This window comes from Furipterus horrens, unplaced genomic scaffold (assembly GCF_987537825.1).
Source record: "Furipterus horrens unplaced genomic scaffold, mFurHor1.1.pri manual_scaffold_4, whole genome shotgun sequence".
In the NCBI taxonomy this organism is placed as follows: Eukaryota; Metazoa; Chordata; class Mammalia; order Chiroptera; family Furipteridae; genus Furipterus; species Furipterus horrens.
Window position 1 is genome coordinate 16181134 of NW_028327174.1, and position 24311 is coordinate 16205444.

Here is a 24311-nt window from a genome sequence, read left to right on the forward strand (position 1 = left end):
GAAACAGGATGAAGGATAAAGTAGATATTTCCATACTCATTTCTAAGTATTCATCGAAGAGTCCGTAGGCATTCATCGGCTGGAGGTTGTAGTCCTTTTCCCACTGTGGGAAACTTATTTTCCTTTCAGGCCCATGCTCTTGTCGAACTTTTCTTCTAGTCCACCAGTTCTGAATTAACCTGCATGATGAGATCAGTTCCTTTAAAAAATACATGCCTGTTTGTAAGACTTAAGCCATAAGAAGTAGGAGCATTTGAATACAGACTCATAGTTTTAAAAAACCGAGGACAGGATGCCAAGGAGATGAAGCCTTGGAAGAGGAAGAAAATGACAATGGAGGCTATAGTTCATGTGAGAAAAGAGATTGATGAACTTATTTTAATCATTCAGGAAACTGTCTCATGTTCAGTGTTGCCTGTAGGGTTAATAAAAGACTGAGAGCATCTATACGCCGCCCCCGTCCCCCCCCAACCCCCACCGCCAAGTACAAAAACAACATACAAATATCTGAGAAGAGGAAGATTTGGCCTAGCTGGCTTAATTTAGGAGCCATGAATAGTCACATCACATGGGTGCTGACCTGCGTATTCTGACTATTCTGACTTGGGGGTGGGGGGCTAGACAATCTGCAAACCCACAAAATGCTTTTTTTTCGGCACACTGAAGCTTGCCATCCCACAGCTGGACTTGTTTGCTTTGGGCTTGAGCTCAACAGCGGCTCTGACTTCCAATAAAATGCATCTCACCCTGGGAGGTCAGCACATTGATCCTTAGCCGTGCTTGGGAGTGCATCTTAGGACAGGGAACAGGATTGAGGAAATGGGAGGGGCCGGGACTGTGTGTCGTAGGGGGCAAGGTAAAGGTGGAAGGGTTTCCAGGGGTAGACACACCAAAAAACAAAGCAAAAGCAAATGTGAAATGGAATGAGCGGCCGGGTAGGAAAGACCAGCTCTGCCTACTTCGCAGTTTTGCTCTATGTCCGCATTACTAGAAGATAAAATAGTTCTCTTGATGTCTGTAACATTTTGATAAGTTATGGTTTCTACTTTAAAGTACAATAAAATGCTTCTAAAGTTTTAATTTTATGCTTTATTTTCTAAAAAGTTTTCTAGAAAACATAAAAGGCTTGGAGTACATTTTCTAAAATTAAATCTAGAAGGGAAAATGACCAGTAGTGGTCCTGCTAGGGAGCAAAGGGATGACTTTTCAAAGTGAACCAAGTTCCAGCTAGTTTTTCTGGCTGAGTGGTCCTCCCTGGAACCTGGAGTTCTCTATGGAGACACCAAGCTGATACGGAAATCAGTAGGTGTGGAATTAAAGCACAAATAGAAGTCACTAATGTCCCTTTAACACTTAACTGACCAGAGCTGAGAAAACACAGCAGATTCAAGGTCATCCTTACAAAGGTGATGCAAGTTTTTGCCGGTTATCATCAACATAAACCGTTATCACCAGGTAATAATATTTTTCTCCTGGTTAACATGTGCTGATTTACAAATACTCTGGTTTCTTTTCTGATTCACTGAACTTTTCTCCTTTCCATAAGTTTCTTTTCTGCCCAGTCTGAATTTAAGGTGGTTAAAAAATTGCCATTCCTGATTTATCTCAGGGATTGGGGAATAGAGATCTATGTTAGTAGAGACTTGTAATGCTGGAGCTAAAAGGGTCAGAGACGTCATTTAAAGCAGCTTGCGTGCAAGTACCCAGTATTTAGGGGCCCAATCTTCTTAAAAAGTATTCACTTTTGTTCATGTGACTTGTACTATGTCTTCAAAAAAAAAAAAAAAAAATTTTTTTTTTTTTCCAAAAACCAAATGTCTTTGAAAACCTGAGCATAAACTTAGTTCCAGGTACCCTCACTGGCTTCGCTGCTGAGTCTGTATTGCTTATCTTACTTGCCACGCCTACGTAAGTCAATAACGAGCAATGCTGCCTCTCAGCTACAGACACAAAGGTACTTACGGGTAGCCAAGTTCCATGAAATTATTCCAGGTCTGCTTTAGCACCATTATAATACCCATTTGCATACAGAGATCAATAAGGCATCCACTAGGGTGGCACTGCGAGGTAAGCAAACAGAAATTCAAGAATCAATGGAGAGGAATAACGGGTATCTGGTTTCCAATCTGGGCCAAGTTGCCCGAAGGCTGTTTAATGCAGGGCTTTAGGAAACAAGGAATGATGGGAGAATACAGACCTCTTCTAGTCTCCACCTGTTTATCAGCCTCAAGTAGGCACCTGGGTGTCCTGCAAATCTTCAACACAGAAAAACAGACCATTAGCATCCTGTAGGTCTAAGCCTTCCGTGACCATTATAGTCAGATTAGCAATCTTCCAATAAAAATGACTGGTAGGGTACATGTCAGGTCTCGGGGAATTAGAAGACTCTCCAGAGCTGTCATGACTGCAGCTTCTGGAGTTCGGGGAATATGCCTCTTCTGGCCTCTCTGTCGGGCTGCTGACCACAGAGGCCAGTTCTCATTCCTTGCTGTGACTTTGAACATTTTCTGCTGAATATCAAGTGCTCTGGTCTGTGTAAGCAGCAGGTCAAATTGAAACACATTCTGATCTTTTTGAATAATAGTGATGCTTTTTTATTTTTATTTTTTAATCAGAAGATTTAACTAGAATTCCATTTCGAAGTACCTAATACTGAGGCAAGGCCACCTCATTCATTTCACCAAAACCCATCCTCGGCCCGTCCCAGGTTCCCGTCTGCTCAGACATGCGTCCTGGTATGATGAACTCATGGGACATGAGTGAACGCGGGACCCTTCCCAAATCCTTGTGACTGCTGGATGCAGGAGTTACCCAGGCTGGCATTCCATATCACTCCCTTTCCATCCCTCTTCTGTGAAGTCAGGGGTCAAGGACATGCTGCAGGCCACCCTGCCCCTCAGACCACCTGCCCCTCTAAGTGTGGGATCTGGGGCCCGGATTCAGGTGCAGGTGGAGTCCACAAGTTTTAAGTCCATCCTTCCTATGTGCAAATAATTTTCCTCCACATAACCTTAGCAAGAAAAGGCGCACAGGTGCTTACTTGTGAGCGAAAACCATTTCCTGAGATGGGAATGGAAAGGGAAAGGAGGAAGCTGATCCGTTTTTACGCTTTGAATAAATCACACCGAAGGAGGGGCTCCTCTGTCGCCTCCCGTCAGTGGCCTCTGCGTGTCCCTTCCCGGCCCAGGAGTGCGGAGGGATCGGGTTCTTACCTTCCGAGGAAGAACGCGATGTAAAACGTGGAGCTGTTCAGATTGACAAACTGAAAAAGAAACATTTTCAGGGTGAAGCTGTTCTCCCACTCCGACTCCGTGCGAGGCTGTTCTGTGGAGGAAAAAGGAAGCAGCGTCTGCAAGGCTGCCTCTGCCACCCACTCAGCCCCGTCTGTCCTCGCCCCATACACACGGGGTGGGAGCGGAGGCAGGCCATGGGGGCTGCAGGGGACCCAGTTCGCCTGCGGATGGCACGAGGTGAAGTGGGCCACCCGCGGGATCCTCAAGCTTGCAGACCCAGCCCACCAAGGGTTTGGTGGGGAGCGGCTACCGACTTGTTTGAGGGGACGGAATATACAGTTTGTCCTGCTGTTACAGGACGCGGAGACAGCTGGGCTGAAGCAGCCTCACCCCCAGTCTTGGCGCCCTGCAGGAGACTTGCCCTTTGCTCTTAGTCTTTGCCTGTCAGTAAGGCCTGCGTGGGGTCAGGTCCCCTCCCAGCTCCTGATAATTCCTTGGTCTCGACTTCTGTTGCTGATGAAATACCAAATGCCGCTGGGTGAGAGGGAGTCAGACGCCCATCTCAGGAGGCGGAGGTATCTGACTTCCTTACCTGTCATCCTCAGCTGCCATGTTTCATTCTCAAGGACAAACACCAAGATGACCTCACCTTTGGATCTTTCACCACCTCTATCTCATCATTTCCTCAGTTGCCAGTTCTGGTCTCGTTCCATTTTGACTTCCATACAGCAAATGCTCTTTGAACATTGTGATAGGAATGAAAATATGGACCAAGCTTCCAGCCTGACACCTCATGCCAGATGCGCTCCTCCCTCCCCGGAGCTGCATCCTCATCCCCAGCAATGCCGAAGACAGCAGATTTAATGCAACAGCGCTGTCTCTGTCTCCACATCCCCGGAGCTTCTAGTTGCTCATTTCCACCCATTCATTCCTTTCCTACCAAATTACAACGCTTCCTAGGAGCGTATCAGAGAAGGGAGGGGAGAAAGGAGGAGAATCTGATTTAAAATGGTTTCAATGTCAGTTTCGGAACAAGGCTACCCAGCAGTGAAGGGAAGAGAAGAAAAAGGACTCTTAAAGGGTTTTAGCTTTATTTCACCCTGCTGCTGAACTCCTGGTTACACAGGAGGGTCTCCCAGGTTGTCAGCGAGCGGGGTGGGTCCCCAGGTGTCCCCGCCACAGCTGAACTGGGGCTATGTCTCCACTGGCATCTTTGCCAGGCTGGATCCAGGTGCCACAGGGCACAGTCTACCAAACACAGGAACCTCTTCTGTGGACATAAACCTCTTTCTTCCTGGCAAGAGCTGGTGGTGGTGGAAGATTTCAATGGCATTAAAAGGAGCTAGGCCGAGTGCTTAGCTCTGAGCTGGTACACAGACAGGCTCAATAAATGGCATCTTGTATTATAATGATTCGAAATAAAAACACGTGCTTTTTTATTTGGACAAGCTACATACGGGAAGGCACTAGAACAGGTGATGTGTGGGAACATGTAATTTCCTCAAATGGCATAGAATAAAAATGACTAATATCTCAATAATAAAATTGGGATGCTTTCCATATCTTGAAAATGTGGAAAATGGACAGTGCATAGCCGGCTACCAGGTTATCCTAGTGCTTTATGGAGCGAAGGAAATGTTCTGAGGTATGACTCACCCTTTTACAAAGGACAGCGACGGTCAGCCTGCCTACATTCCTGGTGGAAGGCCTCTAGTCTTCCAAGCAACTAACTCTGCTGTGATTGTATAGACCACGAAAACCAGATACATTTTTAAATGAACAAAAACATGTAGGCAGTAGCAAATGAACACTTTTCTAAATGGTTCTGGGCACTGTATACACATGTAGTTTTACAATACTATATATTTTTATGCATGAGAAGAAAACCGACTTTACATTAGCTCATGATAGATAAAGTTTGTGACAGGTTTTAAATCTTTAGCTAGAAAAGATTCCCCCAATGATTAGGCATATTTAAAATGTCCTGTTGTGGGCAAAGAAATTGCTGTATGCAATTCAAAATAAATGGAATATTTGTTTTCAGCAGAGTTTCAGAAATGAATCTTTGAAAAGGTACTTTTCAGACCACGATACTGTACCATGACATAATAAGGGCTTCACTTACCTAAATTGGTCAGAAAAAGCGCAACTCTTTCATAGAGCTGTAAAATAAATTTCATGCATTTAACAAATGAACTGTAGATGTTGTAAAATCTGTAATTATAAAGGAGATAAGTAATCAAGTCATAAATGAAAATAATTTTATATCCATCCATTGAGCAAACAATGAAAATAATTTTAATAACTGTGTTCTTTCAGGGCAAGACAGAAAGCCTCAAGGTCCCATTTCACTATTTTTAAAACCTTCTCCTTTTGGAGTGGATAATTCTGGGATGACAGAGCTAGCTAGCTACCTGCCATCGCTTACCAGCTTGCTAATTGATGCTGGGTAGGTCACAGCATTCCTGGGCTTCAGCATCCTCAGGGAAGAATCTCAAAGACTCATTTTGATGGCAAGATCCTGTAACCCTGCTATTTATGGACTGCTGGATTGTCTAGACTATAGCATTCACAAATACTGAAGTGATCACACATTATTGGGAACTCCCAAGATTATGACCCTCTGCTTTTCTGTTAGTTCATTGAATGCACCCTTATCTCACCTAGCTATCTGGTAAATGGAGGGTCCTGAGAGGGGAGGGAAAGGAAGGTGTGTGTCCGCACGCATCTATGTTTGCCAGTGCAGGAGGGACAGGTCACATGAAGCCAACTCCAGGTGATTCCTCAGAGAGGATATACATTGAGAAAATGAACAAGTGCCTTCTCTAAAATGAAAGGTGATAAATAAAAATGAAGAAAAAACTAGTCAGATGGATTTGAACAATATAAAAATAAAGTAGTAAAAATGCACTGGTTAAAATCCCCTGGCTGGAATTGTAACTTTACCAGCCAGCAATCTGTCGGGCTTGGGCGCACTATGTCATCTCTGCTTCAGATCATCATCTTCCTCATATGTGGCTGAGAAGGGGTATCAGATTCATTGATCTTAAGGCACTTCCTGACTTTTGAATTCTTTATCCAAGCTTTCTGATAACTACATAAACAGGTAAAATATGCAGATTTTTTATGACTCTGAACTTTCAACAATAACTATGGTTTGCTATGTTAAGATATAATTAATATGGCCATAGTATCAAATTTTGCTGTGAGAAATCTCCGACTCTTGGAGTGCAATGTTCAGAGAGACTGATGTAATTTTCAATAAGAAATCCTGTGGTATAGATTTGTCATATATTTCAATTTTATCTGAAAAATGAAATGCTCGTAAATAACAAATTAAGACAGACATTTTAACCAAGTATATTTTACTCTTCCAAGTATACCTTATCTTTAAAGTCATTTAATTATTTAATTATCAAGGAAAATTAGAGTTGACTGGTGAGACCATTCTCAAAAATACAATTATTATTACCTAGTTTATCCTTTATATCTTTCATGCTGGCACACATTTGTCAAAGTGTCTCACTTTATTTTACACACTTGTCCCAAAGGTCTTGGGAGCTGTTGACATGCCAACATTATTTTGATGTGGAAATTGAAGAAATGAAATTTAAAAACAAAATAACCCAGGGATTGACATACAACTAATATTAACCTTTTGAAAAATAAGTATATGGGAACAAAGTAGGGATCTGTGAACACTTCATACATTTGTTGAAGATGTTGAAGATACAAGGAGAAGGACAGTGAGGTTTTGTGTGAGATGCAGCAGGACAGGGCACGTAAACAGAGAGACTGGCGGACAGCATCGCTTCAGATGCGTCATTTCTGGAACAGGTCTGACTTCTCATTAGGCAGTTGAGATAGAAACCATGGATGGTTTGCTCTGATAAGAGCAGTGGAAAAGTTAAGGGTCAAAACTGAATTCCTACACATTGTGAGTGTTAAAATCTGAAACTGATAGAAGGCTTTCTGATCTTAAGTAAATTTCCAAAGAAGCTATGAGTACTTGTAATTTGATCTTGTCCACTTGATCGATCCATGTGGGCTTGTTCTGATGTAAGCTATATTTTCTGGTTTACTTATTTTTGGAGTGAGGCATTGTGGTTTCCACTGTTTATAATATAATTAAATGTCTAATTCACATTGGTATGACTGAATGAAAAGAATGGTAATAAATTTTAGGCTCCTCTTGGGATATAGCCTTTGTTGGCATTTGTCTCTTCGACTACCATATTGATACATTCTTTAGTTACCAGTGAAGTGTAACGAAATTGAAACAGCAAGAAAATCCATCCTATTCACTTCATCTTTGAAGTTTTTACTTTTTAAGAAAAGAAATAAACTGAAAACTAGTAAGTGCCCCTTAACCAGTCATTAAGGGGCATAATATTTTGTAAAACAATATGACTTTAATTTTTAAAGTACACACTAAGTAAGAGTAAATGCACATCATCAAATCTTAAAAATAGGCATTCTTTATAGGTCTGCTCCTTCAGTTATGATTGGACAACTCTAGCAAAATGTCAAAAACAGGTATGTTATCTGTAACACTTATTTAAAATTAGAGGCTTTAATTAAAAAATTAAAAAACCAATTGAGCTCTTAAGGTTTTTATATTCAATTAATGAAGAAGTATTAATGATTGATTTTTCCCCTAAAACCAATATGGCCAAAATTTTAAGTAGTTGAAAACAATTTATATAGCTATAAAAATCTATATTATTGGGTCATGAAAATATCTTGAGTAATTTCAGAAGTCTACATTAGTTCTGAACTGGTCAAAGCTGCTACATTATAGTCATTATTCTGTCATCTGTCCTTTATGCAATAGTTGCTTTTTTTAAGGACTTGGTTTGTTTAAGATATTCTGATGAAAATCCTTCAAACTGTATTACATACTTGGTTGCCTTCATAGTGGAACCTGCGAAGCTTCAGGGAGTAAGACAGGACTGCAAATGTGGAGCTGGGATGGGAATGTTATCAGAGACAGGCAGGGGTGGGTAAGGTGATTGGTTCCTGCACAAAAGGGTCCTCAATGACACTGCTTTGAGAAGTCCTATGTATACTTTTTGTTTTCTTTCCTTTCCCTTGATATGGCTGTCATTTCCCAGCTTGAAATATTCTTGCCTTGGTAACCTTCTGGTATTCTAATTTGATGTTGGCTGAAAAATCAGAACACCACACATATTCACACTGTATCTAAAATAAACGAAAATACACTCTAACGGCATTCACAGAAATAATAAATGTTAGCTTTAGTATGTGGACCCTGCATCATCTATTTGGGGGACTCTGACATCTTCTGTTGTTAGATAAAACATAAAATGCCTACTAGTCTAGCAACCAGCACATAGTAGGTGCTTTGTAATGTCCATAATGATACACCTTTTCAACTCCATACACTCCCTTCTTCATTTTTAGTTTGTTTACTTCCTTTTTCTCGCCTGTGTCTCATGAAGGAGAGCCTGCTGGATAAGCAATTTCCAGTTAAATGAAGTGTTTCTCTGACAACATTGGCACCTGCTCAAAATAAATGAGCCAACATGTATTTATAGACTCACTGCCTGTGTACAGAAATTTATCTCTTAAGATGTATAAATTATATTTTAATCAGATATTACAGAAAAGAGATGATAAAAAATTACAGTTGGCTTTAATTCATTGCATCCTACCTGGCCACAGAATCTTTCATTGCTCTGGCTGTTTGGTGAGTTTCACTGCAAATCACTCACCTTCAATATGTATAATCCACCCATACCTTTAGACTAGTGGAGTCATGTGGTGGAGGTAGGGGGAGGGGAGTGCTAGGGTCTGCCAAGCATCCACTATCAATCTCCACTTGACAAGCAGTTACACAATCATCATGTCAAAATGATCACCAACTGCTCATTTTTCATTGTTGTAACTTGTGGATTCTAAAAATTTTCCTAAAATAATAAATTCCTCCTGTGTATTCTAATAATAATAAACTACCTATATTTCATTAGCTCAGTGATTAACTAATTCACCTAAGCATCATAAATAAACTTCTTCATTACTTAGTTAGGTTGACTGCTTTTAGGAATCACTCAGACTTTATTGGTTATAGAATTTGAGACTGTTTAAAGAGCTAGCAATGACGGCCTGAATAGATAAAACTGTATTGATAACAGTATTAAATTACTTGGCCTTTAGAAAGCCCTTTTCTAATAATGAGAGCATTTGTCATGGCCCAGATTTAAGATGCAATATGAATGAGGGTGAGGGAACTATAATTAATTGAACATGTCTAGGCTTAACACTATGCTTGGCACTCCATATGCATTATCTTATTTATTCCCTACTATGAACCTCTGAGGTCAACATTTTTATCTATGGTTGATCTCAAGTCTAACAATGTCAGCCATTATCTTTTGTTCTGAAAATGATAATGATTTACTGAGCGCCTACTATGTGCTGGGCTCCGTTCCAGACATTGGGAAATAACAGTAGTAACAGAAACAGACAAAAGTTTCTGCCCTCATGGGCTGACATTCCAATGCAGAAAACAGATAATGAACAAAATAAATGTAAAAAAAATAGCATACGGGATGGTGAGAAGTACCATAGAAAAAAATAAAGCAGGCAAGGAGATAGAGGATTGTCAGATGGCAGGAGTGGGCTGGAATTTTAAATTGAGTGGCCAGGGAAGCCATTAGAAAGTAACAAAGACTTGAAGGAGGCGAGGGACCAGTTGCTATGCAGACCTGGCGAGGAATATTCCAGGCAGAAAGAAGAGCAAGTAAAAAGTCCTAGGTTTAAAACACGCCTGGCACCTCCAAGGAACCAAGGCAAGGCCAGCAAGGAGCAGGAGAATCTGGTGAGCAGGGAGGAGACAAGGTTGGAGATGTCACTGGGGCCAGGTCAGGGGGAGCCCGAGAGGCCATGTGAAGATGTAAACTTTTATTCTGAGTGAGAGCAAAGACACTGGGCATTGATAACAGAGGAGTGACGTGAACTGATGTCTAGACAAGAATCTCACTCTGTCTTCTGTGCAGAGAGAGGACAACAAACATGGAAGCCAGACCTGTGAGGAGGGCATAGCTGTAACCCACGTGAGAACTAAGGATGTGTGAAAAGTGGCCAAATTCTGGAAACATTTTGCTGGTGGGAGAAACAGCAGAGTCAAGGAAAACGCCAAGTTTTTGACCTGAGCAACGACAATGGGGGAGGCTGCAGGAGGAGCAGGTCCTCGAGGAAGATGGGGAGTCTGGGTGTGAATGTGTTAGGTGAGGACGGTGGAGTAGGCAGTTGACATGACTGTAGGGTTTGAGGGAGACATCTGGGCTGAAATGTACATTTGAAAAAAGACTGAAATCAATATAAGCAAGGTAGCACCCTGAAACGTTCCTTGCAGGGTCCTCTCAAGGAATGCTGCAGATACTGACAACCTCCATGTCATTCAGATTCCAAAGAAAATGGGAACCAATACCGCTGGACTATGTTAGAGATTCTGAGCTGGGCCTTTAAATAAATTCTTTTTTCTAAATTTTTTCCAAGAAGTATTCAGTGTTGTCATATTGGATAAATAAGAACACTAAGGTTCAAAGAGGGTGAGTGCCTTGTCCATAAATCTAATGCGAATTCCCCAGACCCGAGTGTATCTCATGCCAGGCACTGCTACATGGCAGTCTGAGGCCAGGCCCCTTTAGCAACAGAAGAAAACTACCACCTGCAGCCCACGTGTTATCTCTTTGGCTAGTTACCTTGCAGCTCACTCACCACATTCAGCAGCATGATGATACAGAAGTTGATGCACACGGCAGTCCCTGTGGTTGCAACCTGGGAGTTGTTCCTGATTAACGCCCACTTGAAGGCAGCAAAAGTGCTGACGGTCACCACCCGGTAAATGACGATCCCAAACACGGCAGCGATCACCACGCAGATCTGGCACGAAGACAGAGGACAGCCAGTGAGCACCGTGGGGGGATGTTTCAGGAAGAGAGTTCCTGCCACCCAGCTAATCCTCTGATAACCAAAGAAAATAAAGCAACTGTGGTCCTGACTCAAGAAAGCACAATAAAATGCATAGTTTTCATTGTGGTTAATACTTTCTCTCATCTGTATGTAAATGAAATAAGTCAGAGAAACACAGATACCATATGATCTCACTCATATGTGGAAGTTAATGGACAAAATGAACTAACAAGCAAAATAGAGACAGACTCATAGATGGAGAGCAGGCTGACAGTTGTTGGTGGAGGGTGTTAGGGAGCTGGATGTGGGAGTGAAGGGATTGAGCAAAACAGAAAAAAAGGGAAAAAAATGCATGTTTGTATTTTCTTATTCAAATAGAAAAAGCATAGTGCTCAAAAAAGCTGATAAGCTTTGTAAGCTGTGGGGTAACATTTCATCAAACAGAATATTAGATTGAGCAGATGAACAAATATTTATTATGGAAATCTTACGATGTCGCTCTTCTGTTCAGAACTATTTACCAGTTTCCTTTTCCTTAGGATAAAAGCAAAGGCCGTATGATGACCTGCAAGACTCTTGCCGGCCCCACTGAGTACAATTTTCTCTGAACCGGGGGGCTCCAGATCTCCTCTCGTTTCCAGTGGGCTCAGCACCCTCAATCTTCAAGACCATTTCCTTTGCCTAAAATGCTGAGGCACCCACTCCCCTGCCAAACACACTCGCAGCCTAGTTAACAGCTACGCAACCTTCACACTCAGCGTAAAACCACGTCATAATTCAAGCTTTTCATGACTCCCCAGAATTTTTTGTTTGTTATATGGTACCTATATCCTTCTTTCAGCATCCTACTTAAAGTTTCTAACAATGTGTCAGTTTGATTATGGGCAGTTTCTCCACCAGGGCAGGGACGGTATCTGTGTGCTCACGTGGTTTCTGCAGGCTCTCAGCATAATTACAGGTGTTCCACCATTTGTAGCTATGTGGTAGGTATGTAATCTTTTATTAATCAGATATAAAAACAGAGTGAACAGAGGCATCTTTCTCTGAAGATTTTATGGTATTGGAGAAGAATACCGCCCGTCTTCTAGCTCTATAAAATAATGATAATCTAAGGCTTTAAAAAGTTTTGTGACTTTCATTAAGTGACTCACTTAATATGTCAGAGACGAGACCTTTGCCTGCTTAGCTATCAAAACTGTATCTCAGAGCTGCGCCTTTGAAAGGCCTTTGCTGACTTACAGATTTCTTTCTTCGTAGAAGCATGCCTCTGTTTTACACAAACTCCATGAGTGACACACACTAAAAGCTTGAGCCTGAACCCTCACCAGAACTGGTGAAACTATTATACAGTAATAATAACCAACACAGAAATGAAAAACCGCCCATGTCGTAATCCTAGACTATGATGAATTTCAGACAAAGGTGGCAATATGGTGGAATGGACACCTTGCTAGACTTGGAAGTCAGGCCTGAGTCCTGGCTCAGCTCCCACCTAACAGTGTGACCTTGGGCAGGTACCTTGTCCTCTCCATGGCTTCAGCCTCCTCTGTTCCATGTTCCTCATCTATGTCTAAAAATCTTCTTGTGAGATACAAAAATCAGGATAATAACTTTGCATGTACTTAGAAAAGGCACAGTATGACGCAGTTGCTTAAAAAGGAGTCTCTGTAGAAGGGCAGGGATCTGAATGTGGGCCTGAGCTGAGGGACCTGTGTTTGCTGCCTGCCCTTTCATCTCACCAATTTCCTTCTAGCTAAAAAGGGTGGGTTGTCTGGATCTGCTGTAGACTTGTCCTTCCCACTCTGCTGACCTAGGATATATATGCACGCACTTGCCATTTGAGAAGATGAAAGGAGAATTCTCACTATTCTTTGTGATTCTAAAATAACATTTCTGAAAAAATTTGCATGTGTTTTGTTCAGTAATTAACAGGATCAAAGTTGATCACAAAATGACTTCTTTTTAGGAAAAATTAACAACCCAGCTTCAGGGTAGTATTTTTCAAACTGATGTAACCATTAGTGAGTCTGGAAATCAATTTTATGTGGTTATATAAAAAAAGACTATAATAAAACAGAAAACATCAGACTATATTAAATATTTAAAAAGACTAATATAAAACATAAAAATCCATTTATTGCATATTATAAAGGGGAGCATTTTTCAGTTATTCTGTTTAGGTTTCTATATCTATTTGTGAAGCACACACTGAGTCAGGACAGAATGTATTTCTCACATGGGTATGGTAAAAAAAAGTTTGAAAAACACTGCTGTAGGTCCAATCTAATATTTTTAGTTGCTTTCAGCATGGCATAGACAAATGGAAAGAATATCGGATTAAAGTAGAGGATTTGAGCTCCTAGCAATTTACTGGCTCTTTAGTGGCTATCTTGACAAGCCCCTAAGCCTTTTGGGGTCTCAGTTGCTCCATCTGTAACATAGGGACAATATCCTTATATTAGCTTGCAGAGTTGTGGTAAGAATTAAATAACAGAATGTGAAAAAATGTTTTATAAAGCTATGCAAATGCCTGACGTGATTATTGTTGCTACCATGCTACAAGTTTGTACTTTATGAAATAAAAGAATTTTGTAAAAATGTCTCCAACCATAAAAAATATTCCTGATGCAGAAACAATCAGTCGGCTGCATTTATCTGCAAATGCTTGATATGGTTCTGGCTTTCCCGAAATCGGATTCATCCGCTCTTTCTTGGAATACTTGGCTTCAAACTGGGGCCGTATTTCTTCCTAAAAAACAAGCAGGCACATTTTTTTATGCTCTGAAGAGGTATACACATACTCACACACCCAAATTATTTACCTCCCAGGAAACCTGAGTCAATGGCTGCTGCATTGATCAGTCAAACAATGAGGTGGGCTTGAGACCCAGGTATACATGTTTGGAAATTGGCCACTTGAAGAAAAATCTAAAGAATGATGATATAGACATTATCATCACAGCAATGTGATTTAGACTAATAGTTAAATGTCTGTTATCTTATTAAACTGAGAATAAGAAAAGGGACCACCTGTCCAATCTCCAGTGGTTTGAAACAACTAATAATCTCTTACTTTCATTACCAGGAAATAATATGAAGATAAGCACAAATCTGAACAGCAAAATGTTCAGAATTCATTTTGTGAGTTATAATGGCGATATAACTCTCCGTATTCTTCAATCTTTTTGTTTTGTTTTGCTTTTTATTTAGGCAGCCAAAACCATGGTGTCTCTATTTTTTAATAAGCTCCTATAGGAGTCATTCAAGTTAACCATTGACTTTAAATATATTCTTAAGTGGTTTTGAAAACAAAGTAAATACCTTTCAAATCCAGCTAAAATCAAAGCTCCTCCAACTCCAAATCAAGCTGAGATTTTATTTCAATTATTTGGGCCCCACTGAATGTGAAAAGCTTCTGAGTAAAAAGCAATTATTGGATTACAAAAAGGTAATCAACAAGAGGGTAGGCTGAAGTGGTTCCAGTTAATTAAGTACATGTTCTATCTGAGTGTCTTGGAAGACGAGAGAAAATGAGTGGAAATGCTGGGGAAAGAGAGACTGAGTTCATTTAGGCAGAAACACTCAAGACTCGGATGAAGGTACTGGCAGAAAGGGAAGAAGCAGCAGACAGGAGAGAGGCGGTGAAGACCAGGCACAGTCTGTGTAGCACACAAGGGACAGCCTGGCTCCAGCTGTCAGGTAAGCCCAAAGATGGGCTTCACTCAGGGACGGGTGATGGGGAACGTCAGGGGAGCACACAGCTAAAAACAGCTTCTGCCCCCTTTCCTCTATTTCAGACAGTTTCACTTGAGGATGTAAATAGAGCAGACCCAGCATCTTCTGCTTCTTTGGGAACCTTTTAATTTATTAGGCTGTGTCTTCAAGAGTTGCCGAGTTAATCATCGGGGAACTGAGGCCAATCACGGAGCCTGGGTCTTATGAGCTGAATTGTGTCTCCCACATGAATTTATATATGCAAGTCCTAACCCCCTAATACATCAGAATGTCATTGTATTTGGAGACAGGGTCTTTGTGGAGGGAATTAAGTTACAATGAGGTCATTAGGGGAGCCCCCTAACCCCAGGTGACTAGTGTTCTTATAAGAAGGGGAAATTTAGACAGACCCACAAAGACAGTGAAAAGGCTCAGGGAGTAGATGGGCATCAGCAAGCCAAGGACAGGGGTCTGGAACAGATCCTTCCCTCACAGCCAGAAGAAACCAACCCTGCCAACACCTTGACCTCAGACTTCCAGCCTCCAGAACTGTGAGACAGTCGGTTTCTGCTGTTTAAGCCACCCAGACTGTGGTACCTTGTTATAGCAGCCCTGGTACACTCATACCCTGGGTTACTCCCGAAGGAGGCATGCAGCAAGTCTGGGCATTTCCCCACAGCAAGCTGACAGGCACAGGCTAGAAAGGTGTTTCTGCAATGATGCTCAAACTGAGAACTGGAACCATCCATGGCTGCTGAGACGGGCCCCTGCGCCAGTGTATGCTGCGTGAAGGTAGAGTTCAAGTTCTTTCCCAGCCTGGGAGACAGAGGGCTCCAGACCGACAAGGCATATTGATCCTAAGGGGCCCACATCTCAGGCCGTCCAAAAGGGCCAACGCTGACTTTTAGAGTGCTTTGGTCAATGCCACCAAAGTAACACCATGCTGTATAGCTGAAAGAAGAAAATTCAGAAAGACCTCTTTTCTTTAGAAATGAAAAAAAGTCCAAAGGTGAAGTAATTTGCCTTAGATGACATAGTTGCTGAGTGGTGACTCAAATTCCCGGGAGAGAACAGTTTCCATCCAATTTGGAAGTCGCTGACATGAGCACACGTGACAAACAGCAGAGCAGCTTCACCCGGGACGAAGTCCCGAACGCAGCCTGGACGCTGCCCGCCAACTCCAGTCACCTGGGCGGTTGCTTCAAACCCAGGAGTCATTTTCTGGGGAACACTCACAAAAGCCTGAGAAGGGCCTTATCCAAGGAACAGGGACTCCTGAAAATCCCAGAATGATTTCTAGATCTAAAACAGCCCAAATTGTGTTCACGGGCATGAAGAGAAAAGGCAGCCAGCCATGAGGTGTGACTTGGAAGAAAAAACAAACAAAAATACCTCTCAAAAGTATCTCCCCCACTAAGCCTACCACAGGGCTAAAATTCTCATTTATGTTTCTAGAATCAATATATAGGCCTGGAAGGAAAACACCCATTAATACCCATCGTCACATCATAGATGATTAGTTTATCTGATTTACTGGTACTGGCACAGCGAGGCTCTTAGGACATGGGACTCAGGAGGCAAGAGACAATGAATGAGAAGGACAGAAGAGTTCAGGCCTGGATCGGCTGGCAAGGGAAGTAGGGTCCCTGTGTGGTGACCAAGATGAGCATGAACACTTGAGAGACTTCTAACAGGACTGGAGCAAGACCCGACCCAGGTTAGGACAGGGCACAGTGTACTGGCCTAGCGCAGGGCAGTGATGGAGCTGGGAAGTGTGTGGAAAGGTGAAGTCTGAGGCACTGAGGTTACCGCTCCTTGACAGTTTTATCTGTCAAGAGCTGGCCCCGCACTTAGCCACATCCATCAAGGAGGCCACGTGAGAAGTATATGCTCCAGCATTTCCCACTGCAGGTGATACTTCTGGGTTTGTGCACATCTGGGCACTGTCCCGGGTTCTGGAGGGCTCCCGGAACTTTTCCTTCCTTAGAGTAGGTCCCTTATAAGGTTTGCTTCCATGTTTCTAAGGTTGTAAAACTATCACCCTCCTTCTGCTAAAGTAAAGAAATGGATGATATTTAAGAAAACTAAATAAATCTTACTGCCAATCCTTTGGATGATTCTACTTAAAAGTAAAATGATTTACTTAGCTATGGAATTTCATCCCATGAATCAATTAAAATGTCTTTAAAAAAAAAATCTGCTAGTAGTTTTATTCTGCTTGGAGTTTTCTCCAAAAACAGATCCTGATAATGCTGCGTGAGTAAACCTGACTTCTGCCACAAAGCGGGGCGTGGTAACTCACGGGGACTGTGTATTTCTTGATTTGCTTTTTTAAAAAAAATTGTGAAGTAAACAATACAAACCTCCTCTTCTTCCCAGTCTATCAAATCCCAGTCATAAGCAATTACTGCTCTCCGTCTTTTCCAAAACTCCAGGAAGACTGTCGCTGGAACAAGCATAGAGAGATATGGACATTTTACAATAAAGCAAAGCTGGTTACTGTGCCACTAAATAATGAAGCCACGGAAAAAGACTGACAGATGTTTGGAAGCATTCTTGAATACCAGAGCTCCCGGCTAAATGTAGCAACATTAAGGAGGAATGTTTTCTGAGAATGACTAAGTTTGTATCTTGCCTAATGAAAAATTAGAGATTTCATTTCGAATTTATTAAGCTTGTAGCATGCGTAACAAAAGATTAGAGATTTCGTTTAGAATTAAATTAAGTGGATCTGCAAGTGGAGGCAGAACAGACTTATTAGAATGACAAAGCTCCCAGGATGTAAGAATACAGAAAACTAGGTTACTAGCACCTCTCTAATTGACACAGTATTTATTTTTAATAGCGAGAGGCAGGCAGGGGCGGAGGAAAAATAAAACTCAGTATTTGATTGGCAGTGATCACTTGTCCCCCAAATCCTCTTCCCAGTAACTATCTATGTAAAATGTATAGAAAATGCATTTTCCTATGTCATTGAAGGAAGCTATTTTATTGGAGGAAGAAATCCTACTGCTTCTCTTCTTCTCTAAACCATCTCTTTATTATCACAGTGAAGGCAAATGTGTGTAAATTCTTTTTTAAAAATTTTTTTAAGTATATTTTATTTATTATATTGTTGCAATAGTTGCAATTTTTTCCCCTTTGCTCCCCTCCGCCCAGCACCCCCCTCCCCCAACAATCCCCCCCAAGTCCATGCCCATGGGTCGTACGTACAAGCTCTCCTGCCTTACCCTTTCATATATTCTTCTTTTTTTTAAATAAATAAGTAATTAATTTAACAATAAAAAGAACAATACCTCCCTCTCAGACTTAAGACCCTTTATAATCTTTTTTTTAATTATTTTTTTTATTTTTGGTTTTTCAATTACAGTTGTCCCATTTTTCCCCCATTTCTCTCCACTACTAGGATTATACCTTTATAATCTTATAAAGGAAAATGGGCAAAGGTCTTGAGCTCTTCTAGCTGCTTCAAGCTGGACATGGTCGTCATCCTACCTACCCGTGGGTCCAGAAATCCCTAATAAGAGTGGGGGTGTGGAGGGGAGGGTGGTCTTCCCACATGGGGAAGGATCGTGCAGACTCCAGGTCTGTGTAAATTCTTTAAGAACGTTTTCCAACAAGTGCTGGCCTCCTCACTCATGGAAATATGGGGATTATCCTTACCCAGACGAAGTAACTTTCTACTCAATTATATTTTAAAAATCTACTCAGATAAACTATTGAGCACTATACAAAGAGAGAGATGACAAAATTGATGAAGACATAATCTTGCTGCCTCGGAAGTCACAAGCCAGATGAGGGGCGCACACACATATGCACACTTGTATTTTGAGGACAGTTGTAACTAAGGATAGTGTTAGGTTTGTGCCAGGAAGAACGGAGGAGTCGGGTGGACCAGCTTAAAGCCTTTACTGAAGGATGTTCAACCAGGCAGCTGAGTCACAGCAGACTGCAGCACCAAGGGAAGGGATTAGAGGGATTTTTAAGGGCTTGGAGCAAACCCTCGGGAAGACGAGTCACCCTGCTGGTTGGCTCCAGGATCCAGGATATAGGTGTTTGCGAAAGAACAATGTCCTCTGGTTAGCAATGGCTGTCAGGAGACTTGGAGTCCTTGTTTCTGGGAAATGATTAAGCGAGAGGGAAAGGGGCAACTGGGGAGTAATTAGTTCTCAGCAGGATACCGGCTATGCCTCAGTCACCTCTGTTAATAGGGAACCTCGTGATCAGGTGCATGGCCGGGGTCGCAGAGCCTCTTTGTGTTGGCACAGGTAGTGGCCCTGGTCCTGCGTGACTGCAGGCCACAGCTCTGAGGACACAGTGACTGCTGGCCATAGCCTGTTTTGCAAGGCCTGACTCAGGTGGCAGGTCACAGGACAGGCAACGTAGGGTCTCTGGCCCTAACAGATATCACAGGGACACCGTAGGAGACAGAATCGGTGAGTCTATCTCAGTTGGGTTTTGCTATGTACTTAGACTTACAGGGGCAAAAATATGTCATAAATGTGGAATTGGTTTCACAAGGTAAATATCCAAATGCTCATTCCAAAGAAAGATAATGACAACTTTCTTCTCTCCTGTCCTGCCTTGTTTTTATACTACCTCCTCATTAATGGTGTTCAGACATAGAACATATGTTTTTAAAACAAATAACTGGAAAGATAAACTAGGGTGATTTGATAATAGTTAAGAGCTCACTGGCATGTGACCCAGACATTCATTCCTAGGTTTAAAATCTAGTTCGGTCCGATACAAGCCGTGCTATTATTGGCTCTTAGGCATAAGACCTGGGTTCTGGGCATTCAGGTCCAATTTTAGCTAGCCCCCAATAAATCTGCTGTCCCCACGGTACCCACCGGCGCCAGCGACTGCCTATGTCCTTCAAAGATACCTTTATCTGCAGACAGGAATTTAGCAACTTCTCTGTTCTCAGAATCAACTCCTGCTCCTAATCAACTCCCCCATTGGATCATCTGCAGGGGAGTTCCGCCAACTCCTGCTCCTCTTAAAACCCCTCCCTTTTATTTTTTTAATTTTATTTTTATTGTTTTTCTGTTACAATTTTCCTACTTTTCCCCTCATTGCTACCCCCTACCCAGCCCAGCCCTTCTCCCTAAGTCCATCCCGACCCTGCTGTCCATGTTCATGGGTTATTTATATTAGTTCCTTTGCTAAACCCTTCCCCTACTTATCCCCCCCCCCCCCAATAACTGTTACTCTGTTTCTTGTTCAATTTTGTTCCTTTATTTGTGTTGTTCATTAGTTCCCTGTACTTGGTGATAGCACATGGTATTTTTCTTTCTTTGCCTGGCTTATTTCGCTAAGCATAATTCTCTCTAGTTCCATCCATGTTGTCACAAATGGCAGGAGTTCCTTCTTTCTTTCTGCTGCATAGTATTCCATTGTGTAGATGTACCACAGTGCTGGAAAACCCCAGCCTTTTTGCTGTTTGGGGCTGACGCCATTTTGGTCTCAGCCTACCTGTTTGCAACTGGCCAAATAAATCTTTTAAATTCATGCCCTGTTTTCCTGTTGTTTCTCCTCTCACTCTGCCAAACTTAATATTGGCAAATCAATTACCTTTCCTAACTCTCCATGTTCTGTTAAGTAAAAGAGAAATAGCAATATAGGTCTATGATCCCTATCTGCAATGCCAATATTCAAAATGATCTAAAAATTCTAGGTTTTCCCCCAAAGTTTAGAATAAACTCATCTTGTGGCAAGCTCTGACCTGGGCTGACATTAGGTTACTAATAGTCTGTGTTATCCCTCTAAGTGAGGATGTCCATACATAGAAAGCAGCCATATCAAGGTATTTGAATCTGGGGTCCTTCCCAGACCTCATGGGGTATCACATAATATATGATACATATACCATAGTGCCTTTCTAAAATATTAATGAGTAGTTATAGTTAAGAAAGCCTTACCTAAAACAATCAAGTGCTTAATTCTTTTTATAAAAAATCCTCACCTCAGGATACGTTATTATTGATTTGAGAAAGAGAGACAAAGACAGAGACAGAGACATCAATGTGAGAAACATCAGTCGGCTGCCTCCTGTACATGCCCTGACCAGGTATTGAACCTGCAACCTAGGAATGTGCCCTGATATGGAATTCAACCCACAACATGGTATATAGGACCATGCTCCAACCAAGAGAGCCACCTAGCCAGGGCAAGTGTTTAATTTTTGAAGAGGGAAATAAAAATAATAAATGTCTTCAGAGGTTAATAAAAGTGCTGATGCGGGGCAGCCATTTTTCACTGGAGTCCTTCCTGTGAGTCTTGTTGTGTCAGGGGTCCCCAAGACCCTCTCCAGCTGTGATGATACACGAGGAGGACTCAGAGGACTCAGAAATGGTGGTACTCATGGCTACGATTTATTACAGTGAAAGGATACAAAGTAAAATCATCAAAGAAAAAAGGCAAGTCTCATCCTGCAACATGCACTCTGTTATGGGTTGAATTGTGCCCCCCGCCTCCCAAAAGATATGTTGATGTCTTAAGCCCCAAACTCAGAATGTGACCTTACTTACTTAGTTCACATTTACTAGTTAAAATGAGTTCATACTAAGTAGGGTAGGCCCTTAATCTGATAGGATTAGTGTCCTTAAATGAAGAAAGAGACACACAGGGAGAATGCAGGTGAAGATGAAGTGGAGATTGGAGTGATATATCTACAAGCCAAGGACCACCAAGGATCACTGGCTGTTACAAGAAGCTAGGAGTGTGGCATGGAATAGATTCCTCCTCAGAGCCATCCAATCCTGTTGACATCTCAATTTTGGACTTCTATCTTAAAGAACTATGAAAGAACAATTTCTGTTGTTTCAAGCCAATCAGTTTGTGGTGTTTTGTTAACAGCACTTCTAGGAAACTAATACATACTCTATGTCTCTATTGCACTGAGTACCCTTTTCAGAGATTTGCCCACAGTATTCTCAGCTCAGAATGTTATCTGCACCTTCTCCTACCTCCCTCTTTTGCCTAGAAAATTTAAGACTTGGTTCCAATGTCTTGTCTTTTCTGCTTTTCCTGTTTGACTCAAGAAGTTGGCGCATGGACCCTCATTGTCCCATTGTAAATAGGACTTAACACCCTATATTATTACGACCAATTCTCCCTTGATATACTACGAGATTTTTGAAAGCGGAGATCATATCTTACTCATTTTTATATACTCAGTCCCAAGTGGCAGCGAGTAAAGAAATATCTTCTGAGTAGAGAAATCTCAATCAGTATATCCTACAGAATATGCATGAGATGATGGACAAACTTTGGAATGACTCTGGATAGGCAGACCAGATCTGGCTCAAAATCCAGGCTCCACCACTTACCAGCTGCTGGCTAATCTGGGAGAAGTAGAATAACCTCTCTGAGTCTTAATAACCTCATCTATAAGATGGGGATAGTAATTTCTTCCTGGTAGGTTATGAGATATTGACGAGGTATCATAAGTGACTGAACCTACCTACCCAGATGGCATGGTTTCGTAAATGTATACTTTTTTGGTTTCTGAACATACAATCACCATTTTTGTTAGACATATAAATAGGATTATAAAAGATAAAAACAGTTCTCCTAGCATCTGTTTGTAAATGATGTGTCAGTATGGGTTCATCAGTTTCAACAAATGTACCACTCTGGTGGGAGCTGTTCAAAATGGGGGAGGCTGTGCAGGGGATACATGTAGGGCCAGGGGGTATATGGGAATTCTCAATTTAGTTGTAAAACTAATTCTGTTCTAAAAACATATGTGTAAGAAGATAAAATTAGTGTAAATATCTAGACATAAAAGGCCAATTATTATAAAATTTATTTTCAAAAAAAGGAGACATACTTCAGTCACAAGTTCCTGACAGGACCATATACAGAATCTTTGAATTTGCATCATAGTCTTGTTATTGATTAGAGAGCTCTGAGAGCCTTGATTTGTTTGCTTACTAGGGATAATTTAATTTTGGGTAACAAGGAGAGTGGGGAAAACAGAGGAAGGAGGAAAGAAAAAACAGAAATGAAGACCCGAGGGAAATATTCCGCTTTCTGACAAGTCTCCACCAACATCTAGTTTCCTAATGACTCATTTTTTTTCTTTTGCCTAGGAAGAAAAGCTAATTTAGGCCATAATTGCTTTGTCCCTTTAATCTTTCTGAACAAAAATGAGCACCGAGGAGAGAGCCACATTTGGTTCCAGCCCAGAGCCCTAGGCTCATAGGACAGCTCGAGAGTCCCCAGGAGGCTCTGCTGTCCCAGGCGTGTGGACATGAACAGAGGCGGTGGAGTGCTAACCCCAGGCAAAGGCCCTCCTCAGCTGCTATGGACGGGTTCCCATGGGAGCCCTATTGTTCCTCTGGTGAACAGACAAAGCAAAAGGCAACAAAACAAACACATCAACCCATTTCTCTTCAAGGTCCTGTAACCACTTACATCTGTTCTCAACAACTGTATCTAGCAATTTCTCAAAAATAAAGTTCCTTTTCTTAAATGTTGCAACTTGTCAACCATAAAGGATGACCCTGAGAGCATTAAACTGGATTCCCCTAGGACGGACATACTTTTATAGGACATCAGCATTGCAAAGCAGTATACACGGGGCTCAAAATTAGTGGTAATAGTCCTTCATCCTGGCTGGTTTGGCTCAGTGGATTGAGCGTTGGCCTGCGAGCTAAGTATCGCTGGTTCGATCTTCCAGTCAGGGCACATCAGAGAAGGAAAACTCTGACTCCAAAAAACCTCCGCTGCCTTGCGGCATACCTCTTCAGGGGAAAGGCTAAGGGAGTAAACCCCGACAGAAAATCCGGAGCCGGAGTCCCTAAGGCGGTTTGACGTTGTAGTCAACACCGGCAACTCCTGCGGCGCACCTGAAGCCAAGCTGTATTGACTCCGTCTTTCCCTTGGATCCTTCAGCTGCGAAGAGAGGGGGGGGTCTGCTGCATGGGCAACAGCAGACCCTCCATATCACCCTGCCCAGGCTCTGTAGCTTCAGCTTCACTGGAGAGGACACTCCAGCGTCATCGCAAGATGTCGATTCAACATGGGAGGAGACAGATACCGTGTCACTCCCGAGTAGGACTGCACAACCATTCTCGGCGGTGCAGATAGACTCTTAAGAAGCTACACCATCGTCTCTCGAGACGGACGGTTGCCGACGACAAGGACGGGAGTCCTTCATCTTAAAGATCATATCTCTAAGTAGAAACAGGGTTACAAACAGTATCTGACCCTAGGGGTAGAGTGTAGGAGCCGAGACTTGCCAGTTTAACTCTTGGCTTTGCCATGTCTAGCTACTGCCTCAGTTTCCTCATCTATCACATGGGGGTAATAACAGTCCTAGTACCTTCTTTGAAGGTTGCTCTAAAGATAAACTGAGATGATACTGTACAATGCCTAACACAGTTCCAGCACATAATAAGCCCCCGATTAGTGTAT

At 42.0% G+C, this 24311-nt stretch overlaps 1 protein-coding gene across 1 annotated transcript in view; it reads right to left on the minus strand.

The window, feature by feature from the left end:
- ANO4 (anoctamin 4) overlaps positions 1–24311 on the minus strand; it is a 185058-nt gene that overhangs the window by 24588 nt on the left and 136159 nt on the right. Inside the window, exons 14-21 of the mRNA XM_090275360.1 lie at positions 17249–17331; positions 13780–13920; positions 10977–11141; positions 5359–5395; positions 3213–3324; positions 2198–2255; positions 1963–2060; positions 37–179 (exon numbers count right to left, since the gene is read on the minus strand). Of these exons, the coding sequence (XP_090131486.1) occupies positions 37–179; positions 1963–2060; positions 2198–2255; positions 3213–3324; positions 5359–5395; positions 10977–11141; positions 13780–13920; positions 17249–17331 (837 nt within the window). The remainder of the gene's footprint in view (positions 1–36; positions 180–1962; positions 2061–2197; positions 2256–3212; positions 3325–5358; positions 5396–10976; positions 11142–13779; positions 13921–17248; positions 17332–24311) is intronic.